We start from the raw sequence: 12,286 nt of genomic DNA on the forward strand, positions 1-12,286 counted from the left end.
GCAACAGGCTGCCTAGATAGGATGTAGAGTCTCCTTCTATGGAAATTAAACATCCATGTAGACACCCACCTGCGTGGCCTATTGCAGGGATCCTGCTTTAGCAGGGTGTTGGATTGAATGATCTCTTGATCATTCCTGCAATTCTGAGATTCTATGTAATCTACAAAGAAAAGGTCTCAACTCAAGAGAGTTCTATACACTCCTTTATATCAATACTATGATAAATAAGCTTCTATTAGGTAACTTATGGGTCAATTACACCTCTATTAGTGAGCTAACGGACTAAAAGATCAAGAAACTGTCTATAACACTGCTACCTTTAGAGCTTAACATGCTACATGCATCCTTTGGCCAAGGAAAAAGCAGCTTACAATTTGTAATCTGAAAACAAATGCACATTTTACTCAACTACATCTCTGTAATCCTTAAGAGGGACCAACACTAAGCCTAGGGGCATCTTCTAAAAATATGGAAGTAAAAGGGTACTCTCATCAATAAACTGCTTAACTACACATCAAAGGGAGATTTGAAACTATTGGTTTCTCCTACTGGGTGAGTTTATTTCTCATTAGGAATACCCCATCAATATTTAGTCAAAGTAGCAGCAGAAACACTCTAAGAACAATTGTCCTAGACCAGCATGTGCAATCAAAACAGGACAGGAACACCCACAAGACTTTCTGATCAATTCAGAACAATCTTTACAAAAATGCAAGAGTCAAGTTTTTAACATCAACCATGTTATACAGCTATGCAAGGAAAGATGGAAACAGTTCAACTATAGCTAACAGGCTTTATTGAAAAGCTAGTTCAGGTACAAACAGAACAATACTGTTAACTTGTACTGATCTCTAGGCTTGCCCAAGCTATGTATTTATTCAGTGCACACATTCCACTAAGTTACTTCTTTTCATAACCTATTCTTTCAGAAGTCCAAACATGGATTTGCTTCTGTTCCAGCAAGAGGCAAGAATTCACTCAGCCATTAAGCAAGCAGTTTTACCAGTTTAACTGCAGTAAAAACAAATTATTTGTCTTACCTTATCTACATTTGCTCTAGTTTTGGCAGAGGTCTCTACATACTGCACACCCCACTCTTCTGCCTTACTTCTAGCCTCTTCTACAGGCACTTGTCGGCGCTCTTCCAAGTCAGATTTGTTTCCTACTACCAATAAAGGTATTTTATCTTCTTCAGCCTTCACACGCAGGATCTGTTCCCTAATGCATTGGGTATTAAAAATAAGCACATGTTAGTGATACTAACAAAAACCCTACTCTTAAGATGAATACATCAAGTGGTCTGCACACTACTAGTGTTCTGCACACTACTTAAGTCAGTCCCCAAACAGCCAAATATAGTTGAAGTGGTTCCAAGTTTGACACTATGGGCTTCAAACTAAGTAGGAGCTCACATTTTTAAAGGAAAGCTATTTCACCATTTAGTTAGAAATTTATTCTAGAGCCAGGGTAGCAAAAAGTAACGTTGCAGAACAACTTATTAAGAGTTCAAATTCAAACGTGAAAAAGCACAAGTACGATGTTTGTCAGATTCCAGCCCCATGTTTAGTTACCACCCTCAATTTCAAGTCTTCACCCCATCGCAACACAGGTCCAGGCAGCATCAAGACTTTGCCAAGGTAGTAGGTTAAGAACAGGAGAAGTCACTGGCAAAGGTTATTTTTAATGGCTATGTCAGTCATTAGTTACTAGCTTGACACTACACTGAAGGGCTAGCAAGTCTTCCTCCTTCAAAGCCTTCTAGAAAAAAAATGAATTGATCAATATTAACCTTGCTATCCTTTTCCCATTCAAGAAGGAAATATCAGCAACTGAGAAAGGAGACTGTGAGCACAATGCCGTATGCAAGTCTAGAGCCTGTGCTATTACTGGAATAAAACAGGTTGAAACTAGACTGACACATGCTGCTGTCCATCTAGAATTCTGTAAGTGTCATACCAGCATGCAGTTATTTTTAGGCTATCCATTCTCCCTTCTTCCTGAAAGTGTTCTTTCAAACCACCAATTCTTACATATCCTCTTAACTAAATACCCTATTTAACTTATTTTCATATTGTTTAATTCAGAATCATTCAGAAAAAACATTCTCCATCTCAAGGCTCTCATTTTTTGTTCACCTTGAAGATTAGCACAGCTTTTTCATTCCTCTGGATGTGCTGGAATCTCCAACCAACACACTGTTAATGTTACAGAAGTCTAATAAGAAACACCAACAAGAAATATACAATTACACCTTCTCATCCAAAGCCTTAAGCCTTGGGTTTAACCTTATTTCACTTAAGCATCCAAGCCAAGAGTCAGATGTGTATCTAGTTTTATACCTGCTTGATTGGTATTGACTTCCCCCCCCCCCCATCTTCCATTATGGTAAGTCTTCGCACCCACTTTCAGCTCAACACCACTTCAGCTGTTTCATTCCTTTAATGCTCCAAACAGAGCATACCAAATAAAACAGCTCCTGTTGTGTCCCCTGTGACTATCACCCTTTCATCACGTGACAAACACACTCTTAAGTAACTATGCAGTTCCCTATTACTGTTGGAATAGTGAAATACATTAAGAACTTGGACAAAAGTTCTAGAAATGTGAAGGACATGTCATAGCTATTATAATACCCTGGAAGTAAGTGTCTGCCTTGCTCAGTAGCAGAAATTTAAGTGCTGATTGTCTGTTAATCTTGTTCCAAGAAAGCAAAGTGAAAACAAATCAGACTGATAAAGAGCAGACAGAACTCTTAAGGAATCTCTGGATTGTCTTCTACACTGAGGCAACAGCTATTAGCCAGAAAAAGCCAAAACATTTGTCCTGAAGAACCTGAATACAAAAGCTCTGGGACCAGAACAGTTGGTTAAAGCTCTTCTCTTTTACAGTAATTTGTGCTCAGTCTGGTACTTATTTTTACATTAAAATTACTAATCCTGAGAACAAAAAACAGAAGCATTTACCACCACTGTGTGTCTTTCTAGGAACATGTCTGCCTACAATAGTGCTGCTTAGCTGCCAACCCTTGCTTGGCACCAATCCATACCTGAGTGTGGAGGCTAATCCTTCCCTCCCTTAGAGCACCTGCTTCTAGCAGTAAGCAACAGTGTCTGAAACCTGGCCAAGAGGCAGACTTAATTCCAGAAGTACTGCTCTCAGATAATTAAACTCCACATTCACGAAGACTGAAAACTGGCTTGAATACGTAAGTTCTAAGAGTCCAAGAATCTGTTATTTGCCTGAAGTTGCTGATGGCGTAATGTACTCACAAGCTGAAGACATGAAGACAACTAGCCAGAGGCATGGTACAGTGGTTTTAGTTACCAAGAACAAAATGGTTGTATTGTCACTTTTATGGACCCAACGGTAATGATAAAGGAGAAAGAGCTGTAGCTTTTATGAAGAATTGTCAGAGTAGAATAGAAATCAAACATATCCCCTCACCTGTGGGAAGAACACTTACCGAAATTCTGCTGTAGCTGTGAAGGATTCATGCTCTGTTATTGAGAAGACTAGAAGAAATCCTTCCCCACTGCGGAAATAGTTATCTCTGATTGCTGCATAATCCTCTTGTCCTGCTGTGTCCAGAATGTCTATTTGAACTTCTTCACCATCTAGAACTACTTTCTTTCTGTAGCTGTCAGCCTTGGTAGGTTCATAGTCTTCTACAAACTGAAGATAGAAATTAGTGCTTAGAATTACTGTCAGAAGGCCTCAGTATTTGCTTATATCCATTCTCTTCTACTTCAATGACACTTAAATTCCTGAAAGCCTCATCATAATTCAGTCAGTTACTAAGTTCCACCACTTTTTTTTTTTACTATAAAAAGCAAGCTATTTAAGTACTTAATACATCAAAGAGCCAATCTGCCTACTCAAGAGAAACTGCCTTCCTAAATAAAATACTGTTCAGCAATTTCAGCACAATTTAAGGGACATAGTGTAAGCTACCAGTTCATGAACTGGTTGCATTATCTAGATCTCCCACCTCAAGAACAAAGCATTTCTGAGTGTACTTCAGTCACAACTATCCATAGTTCCAACAAGCCCAGATGACGGCAGCCAGTCATTGAACATAAAAAAGTTGCTCCATAATTACACAGGCATGTAGTTAAACACATTCAATAGTGACCAGACACACAAGGCCACTGACAATTCCATTTGTAATTCTGTGCTGACAGCACACACCCAGCGTGGGCTCCTTACCTTTCAATCTCTTCTCTCAGTCTTAAAGACTAACAGAAGGTTGTGCCATGAGCCTGATTAAGCTGACTGAGTTCCTCTATCAGCCATACTAGAGGAGGCGTAGCAGAAGTTCATGCTTTCAAGCTGGCATTGCCACTGATTTCCTTATGCCAAACTCAAGCCAGCTGATGCACTGAGTTATCTCAGCATTGGTACCACAACAGTACCTATGCCATCTCCCCTCAACAATGGGGCCTGTTCAGATACATCACTACAGTACGTTTGGACAGTCTGCAAATAATGGCCAATTTCTAAACTAGCAGATCATGAGTTCAATTATGTTAATCCGGACTGCCTGATCTAGCTTTCCATATATCAGTATGGAAGAACTCTAAGCATGCATACTGCTCCATCTGGTTCAGAGAAAGACAGAATGCTTACATTTGACTTCAACCTTACCTGGCCTAAAATAAATAACAATCAAATCAATTTTAACAGGCTCTGCACACACTCAATTGCTGTCACATTTTGAAGCCTTTCTTTCACCAGAAAGCATCGATCCCATCACTTTTGGCCAGAAGTGCTTCTACAGGGCACCCTTCACAGATTCCTATTTATTCTTTAGCCAGTCACTAGACCTTTCCCAACTTAGATTTAGTCCCTTTGCCCCCACCACAAGCATTTAGTAAGTTGTACCCATTTGGACTCAGAAAAGCTAAGCCAAAGCTACTTACCTCATCATACATGAACTGGAGCGTGAGCGCAGATTTGCCTACACCTCCACTACCAACCATGATTACTTTATGGAGTGCCAAGGAACTCTGGTTCTTGCCCTTGCTGGCAGCCATTGTCCTGTCTGCTACTGCTGAAGTACCAGACAACTGATCAGACCTGCTGACAGAAAAACAAAACAACAGTGGTATAGCGGTACCATGCAGGGAAAGCATTTCACTGTTATGGAAAGACCAGATTAAAACCCTATCCAGGAAGCCGGAAGAACAGGTCATTCCCATGCATTGGAAATCAAGTCTAGACTGATGTCTAGAACAGAAGTATTTGTCCTAATATCTTGTATTAGGACAAATGCCTTCCCTGTGTCAGGAATAATGGAAAAGTCAAAGGTTTCTCACAGCCACATACTAACTGAACAAGCTGCTTTTGTTTGTAAACCCTTCCTATGTGACTGCCAGCTAGAGAAGTTTCTAAAGGAAGCTACACTTGTACTAACAGGAAGTTGTATTTTTCTCTCTCTCATTATAAGGCTTTACACCTTTCTAAAATATTTATTTAAAGTTGATACAGCTTAGTTTCAACCTACTAACAGAGCTATACCTTAGATCTGCTTATGAAAATTACTTTTGATCTTTTCTCTATGTAGGCTAATAAGAAAAGCAGAGATTCATAGTAAATTCTGGCAGGAACAAATTGCAAAAGCTTCCAGCAGAAAGCCTTATAACATGGCATTAGCATTTATTTTGATATTCTTGCCTTTGATGCTACAATTTGCTTTTGAAAACATCCTGCTTTACTGCAAGAAATACTCAGTACCTGCTCTTCTCCTGATGTTGCAAATCCAGAAAGAGCAAGTTCAATAAATGAGTATTTCTTTACAAGCTTTTGTTATGTGTCATGCAAATTAAGTACTTAAGTGTAGTAGTGGTTTTTGTTGCTTTTTGTTCGTTTAGGAGGTCTCCAGCATTTACCAGCAGCTGGATGTAGCAGTGCCAGACCCTGATTAGCATAGAACAGTAGCTGTAAGAACAGCATGCTGGGAAACGAGGAACAAAAGATGAAGCAACTGACAGAAGTTGTCACTAGACATGATCCCCATAGTGAGGAGAATAAAAGATGCATGCTCCAGACACAAATGCTATATGGGAGATGCAAGGATAGCAATACCTCTGTCCACACGCAGCAGGACAGCTGAAGACCCCAGCTATTCCTACCCTGGCTGAGTGCTGCAGGAAGAACAGGACAGTAGATCATGCAGAGAACACTGCTACAAAGAGTAGCTATACCTGCCCTGATTTATGATAGTTCCATTATCACAGAACAGGAAATATGAACAGGCCTACCAGGAGTCTCAAGGTAGCCTGAACTGTGATCAGCCCATGCAGACAATCCACCCATCATACCATCAAAATTCTGCCAGACAAGAGTAATGCCTACAACAGAAATTATATAAGGACTACCCTGGAAAAGGTTTTCACATAACAGGCAGTCCTAAACAAAACTAACTAGAGACTAACAACTTGCCAAGCTCCAAACATTCTAGGATTAGATAGGCTGGGAAGGACCACTGAATATTGTTTAGTTCAAATTCCTCACTCAAAAGCAGTTGGCTCCAAGCAAGCCACGTTACTACGTGCACTGAGATTTGAGGTCAGTAATTCCATCACCAGACTGGGTGACCCATTCTGGTAGACACCAATGGCAAAGAATTCTTCCCCCTTGGCATGACTATGGTTTGAAAGGTAACACCTCAGACTAAGTTGTTGTTGACTAGCATGTGCCATACAAGAGCAAACACCCCAACAGTGAAGAAGCACTCCCAGAAATGCTTTTTCAAGCATCTGAGTTACAGTACCATCCCCACACAGAGCTACTCTTATCTGTCTGCTACACCCATTTTGGGGACACTGAATTTAGCCATTACCCTTGAGGTTCCAAACCAGGAGGATTGCAGGTTTGGTATAAGGCATAGGCAGTTTAAAGCAGAGGAGGGAGCTCACCCAGTCCTTTCTGAGGTGAAAGGGAGCAGCCATGACCTGTGGTGAGGAAGCAGAACCACAGAAAAGCCAGGCAGAACAGAGCAAGACAAGGCTGAAACCATGCAGCACAGGACTGATCCTCCAACAGTGTCAGTGTGGCAGGCAGGATCAGGCCAGTAGTACATCACTGTTTCAGAAAGGGCACAGTGAGATTTTAAATAGGAATACTGTAATAAAGCAAACAAAACTCACTGAGATCAACTGTTCAGTTTCTTTTTCACCTCTATAGCCCAAGAAACAGTTTACCTTCTTCTGGCAAGGAAAATGATCCAGTCAGTGACTAGACTTCTTTTTTTTTTTTTTTACCTACCTTCTTAGGTAGGTAAATGACTTAGACATTTCTTTTACCTACCTTCAGGTAGGTAATACTGAACTTGGTGTGGAAAATGCTACGACCTGTAAGAATAAAGCCTTTTGAAACACCTTTTGAGTTTCTTCAGGCTACTTTTCACCCTGCTGTGGATGACAGAGCCCATACCAGAACACAGATTTTTCCAGGCAGCCTTTTACATTTCAGAAATTAGAAGCAATTACCTGCTTCATCTGCTTTAAAAGAAAAGGACTGAGTAACTGGGTTTTTGATAATGGGCAACACAAAACTATATACACAGCAGTTCTGTGGTGCTATTGAAAATGGATCTTTAGACCAACAAATGAAGGCTCTAACAGACAGGCTGGCCACATGAAACACAGCAAGAGTTGTAAATCAAGCCACAATGGTTACCAAGAAGCTGGTTTTATTTAGACTTCTGAAGATCCCCCCTGCACCACAGACCTAATCCTACCAGAAGCTTTTGCAATCAAACTGTGCCACCCTCAAAATTTAGCCCTAAACTCAACTGTTTCAGCCTTCCCTCATCTTACCAGCTCAGACTGCAATTCCTCCAGGTTAACTAAGGCCTCCTACCATAGGGTAACCTGCACAGTGTTTCATTCTTGGCAGGCATCTGCAAACCAGAGTACTTCACAGCAAGCATTCATTTACAGCTTCATGAAGTCCAAATGTAAATGTAGCACTGCTACTTTTTCTACTCTTCTCTTCAACCTAAGCAGTCACCCTGCTCCAGAACACTATTAACATACAGGACTGGTTCACTCTATGCCCTGATACACGGATGACTACTGAATGGTTTGAGCCAGGTTACACACTCCAACCACACTGAGCCTCCACAGTTGCAGTCACTTAAAGGAAACAGCACTCATCACTTCACAAGAAAGGAACCCACTTTACTACTGCACACACAAAACATAGACAGAAAAACATGAGAAAAGGCAATAAGTCCAGTTGTCTTCCAGGAGATATTCTATTATAACAGTAAGAAATTCTAGAGCCATACTGAGGTGTTAATTAGAATCACTTCTAATTTTTCCAACTCCATTTGAGGTTTAAAAACTGAAATAGAGCCCTAAGCACAGAGTTGCTGAGACCAGCCCTTGTTCTGCAATGCAGCTGATATCCTTGGACGTTTCTTTTCATTGCTACCCCACCACTGAAAGCAGCCATTCTTTAGATTTCAAAGTGGGATTCTAGAAACACTTCATCCAATAGCTTGACAGAAGAGCTTTGTTAAACCCTTCAGACACCTAGTTTTAAAGGAAAATCTGGGTATTCACCCTATTAAAAAGGCTTAAATGTGATGTCATCCAAAGCAAGCACAGAAAGGACAAAGTTCCACAACAGTGTTTTAGCGATCCTCATTTATCAGAATGCGAATTAGAGGCTTTGGGGTGTTTGGTTCTGTGATACGCCTGCAAGAATGCAGTCACAGAAATTCCCTGGATCACAAAACTAATTAACAATCTCACTGAGCTATGAACTGTAAGAGCTCCTCAGCTGTTCTGAGGTTATCCAGAAAATCTTTAAGCACTAGAATTCCATTAGCTTTCAATGGACTGTAAATGCTCCAACTGGTAGCTCAACTATAAAAACAAGTTCACTTAATCTCAAGCGGCGTGTTTAATGCTACTAAGAATTTTAGGATATGCATGCTAAAAATAAAAATGCTGCTTTTTTTTTTGGGCTGTGCTAATATCTTACCTCTTGGAGTGTCTCCAGTTATTGGTTTTCATACTAAAAAGATTACGAAGTGTTCAGCACAAATCCCTTCTCAGGAAATCCCTGCATCCCTCCCCACTTACTGCTGGGTGCTCCATCTTCAGTCATGGCTATGGATTTTCCAGGCCATGTTTTTATCAGATCAAGGACCTCTTCTGGCTCGAGATGTCTTGCAGAGAAGGCTGGGGCAGCAGTTTCACAGTTGCCATTTATACCACCCTGCCTCTCTCCCCATCCCATCTCCCTCACACCAGCTGTACAAGCCCACCTCCTGCAAGACAGCCATCAGCAAGACCTCACACCTCAGTACTGAGTACTGATGTGATGGGGAGCACATTTGCAGAAGTAAAGCCAACCATAGCAGTCAGAGGATTATACACACCACTGAACAAGCAGGGAAACGTCACAATCCTGTCCACCCCACACTCCCTCGAGGTGTGCTGGTGTAGCCAAAACTCTGCTGCAGCACAGGGGCTGAGCACTAGAGCAGAAATCCTAGCCTGAGATCTCCTTTTAGTAATTAGACATTTTCTTATCTGTAAAAGATCTATTAGCAGTTTTGTTGTTATTCAATTAATGACACCAGATGAGAAGCTAAAAACAGATTTAGAAAACAATACTTAAGGACCAAAGGAAAAGCAAGGTAGTCCCATGCCCTACAAATTCCCTCCAAACAAGAATTTATACAGACTGGATCACTGCTGGAAGAATTAGAAACACCACAACACTTGAGAGTTTGAGAAAAAGCTATTAAATACATTATTTGACACACTGAAAGCTACAAGCTTATTACAGTAGTTACAACTAAGAGTCAGAAATATATACATAATTAGTTTGAGTGGCTGCGATGGTCAGCATCTTCCAGCAACAGCTGTACACAGACCACATATATATAGTTTAAATCTTACTGTGCTCTGCACTGCTCAACATATTTGCATGCAGAAAGCCTCAACTTTCCACTGAAGTAAAATAATTTAATAAAGCAATCTTTTAGTGTTAATTTGCTATACAAGGACTGTAAGTATTTTTCTCAAGTGTTCTGTAGAACTGCTTCAGGTGTACACAAGAACTTGTAGCTGGGTGAGTCCTACTCATTGTTCCTTTACCTGACCACAAGAGCAATCTACAAGTCCAGCCCCCTATTCTCTGCACCAAGTACTAGCTAGGCTTGGGCAATGCCACCTCTTAAGGTTATCCTCAGATCTGGAGCACCAGGTACTCGGATTAAAACAGATCACTATTTCTCAGCACGCTGCTCCCATCATCCCTGTCAAGCACAGCCCAGCTTCACCCGCAAGTTTTCTGAAGAAAGATGCATCCCCACAGCTTAGAAAGCAAGTCTGAAAGCAGCACTTACTATATGAAGTCCTCTCATAGTATTCAGATGACTCTTCCAGATAACTCATTAATAACAATGAGACAATGCCTCTGCATATCAGCAGTAACTTAAAGATAGCTTTGTTTACAACAGTTCTGACATCTGAGGAAAACTCACATGAACTCCAAGGCATCCCACCCTGCAGCAGTGCTGTGTATTGGATCAGTCTGTCAGAAGGGCAACAGTTTAAAATAACTTTATCTTATGCTGTACTAAAACGAGAATTGCACAGGTATCTCTATCTAAAATTCAAACAAGAAGTTCCTGCATTGAGGTAAAAAAAGGGTATTGACTAGGGACAAGTTACTCTTGTTAAGTGAAGAAAAGACTGCCCATAGGTAGTGCCTCTAAACTGCTGCACATCTAGAGAACTGCTTAAATCTGTGATAAGCTAAATAAGACTGCAAAGGTCAAGATATGACCTAACAGCCTGATAATGCAGCATGCTATCACTGCATGTAGTCAGTCATCTTAACAGTGCTGTTCTGCAGTCAAATGTTCATAAAGCACTGCAAATCATTTTAATTAGAGCTTGAATGCAAATACTGGAAAGCAAGCCTTAGTTCTACTGCTTCATTTTGGTCTGAGAATGTCTTTATTCAGATCTGTATGGAAATCACTATTGTAATTATTCTATTTTTGTCACAGATTTGAGGTAGGCATCTCTATTTCCCAGCTTAATAAAGCAGTGCCTGTTTTTCTCCCATCAGCCTTCATAAATACTAAAACCACTCAGCCAACAAAGAGGGATCAGTGAAAGTAGCATTAAAAGACACTGTTTGAGGACAGAGATATACAGAGCACTTCCAACTCGGCACCAAGCTAGAACTAGCTATGATACCAGGTTCATTCCTGCTCTAAGTACACAGCTCATCTCAAAACTGAGCTTTTTAAAGGACGTGCAGCTACTTAGTTGTACAGTGCTGCACTCGTAAACTGCAGCTTCCCAGTCATGCTAGTGGTTCTCTGCAGACAAAAGCCATTAATGTTTTTACTACTTAATTTATGTATACTGAATGCACACAGTGAAAAATGCATGTAAGAACAGAAGTTAATAGTTGTTTCCACTGTTTCACTTCATCTATTGGACCACGCTACCTGAAGGTGAACTCCTCTGGGATCTGATGCACAAGAGCAGTCCAGAGAGCAGAGCCCCACAGCACTCAGATGAGTCATCTCTACCCAGTCTTCCTCATAAAGCCAGGACATAAACTAACAGTTTCCTCTACAGTCCTCCCCACAGCTCTTGATGGGGGGTCAGAATGAAAACAAACAATGTCATGATGGAAGCCTGCCAGAACTCCAGCACACATCAGTTTCCCAGGGAAAAGCACCAACAAGTCTGTCAGCAAGCCAACAGCAGCACTGCTTAGGTCATATACAACAGAGTGTGAAAGCACAGCTCCTGACTCCCGCAAGCAGCACAGACCTAACACAACCCTACGTCTTCAAGGGACACTGCTATTTGGGAGCTGGAACTTCTGCCCTGGCTGCAGTGCTCCAGGGGCACTGAAATACAAGGAGACAGCAAAAAGACAGGAAGACCTGGAGTCTCACTCCTGACAGATGCATGAGCTGCTTGGTCCCCACAATGCTGGCAGTTAAGTACAAACACAGAAATCATTATATACAATCATTATAGAATAATCTGTCTGCTACAGCCATTCATTGTTGTATTCCTTTCTAATCAAAGGGGAAACGTCCTCCTCACAGCAACTAGAGCCACACCTGGTAAGCTTCTTGTATGTTCTAGTGGTTAGAGGCTTTTAGCGACGTTTTCTCCCATTGGTATGCACCTTCTATTTTAATCTAATGCAAGAATTGCTGTTTTAACATTATACTTGCCCTTTTAGATTCTAGTAACAGCTCTGCATCCTTCTTGCTCCACATGGTTCA

General features: G+C 41.0%; 1 protein-coding gene across 3 annotated transcripts in view; it reads right to left on the minus strand.

The window, feature by feature from the left end:
- The window catches only part of RALB (RAS like proto-oncogene B), a 39,814-nt gene that overhangs the window by 2,666 nt on the left and 24,862 nt on the right, over nucleotides 1-12,286 (minus strand). For 2 of the 3 annotated variants that reach the window (XM_031590613.2, XM_031590612.2), the window contains exons 2-4: nucleotides 4,920-5,076; nucleotides 3,464-3,672; nucleotides 1,041-1,218 (exon numbers count right to left, since the gene is read on the minus strand). In XM_031590613.2, coding sequence (XP_031446473.1) covers nucleotides 1,041-1,218; nucleotides 3,464-3,672; nucleotides 4,920-5,033 — 501 coding nt within the window. In that variant the 5' untranslated portion in view covers nucleotides 5,034-5,076. Of the gene's footprint in view, nucleotides 1-1,040; nucleotides 1,219-3,463; nucleotides 3,673-4,919; nucleotides 5,080-12,286 lie in introns of all 3 variants that reach the window. The other variant, XM_031590614.2, reaches the window with a different exon arrangement.

Source organism: Phasianus colchicus, chromosome 7, assembly GCF_987193195.1.
Source record: "Phasianus colchicus chromosome 7, bPhaCol1.hap1.1, whole genome shotgun sequence".
In the NCBI taxonomy this organism is placed as follows: Eukaryota; Metazoa; Chordata; class Aves; order Galliformes; family Phasianidae; genus Phasianus; species Phasianus colchicus.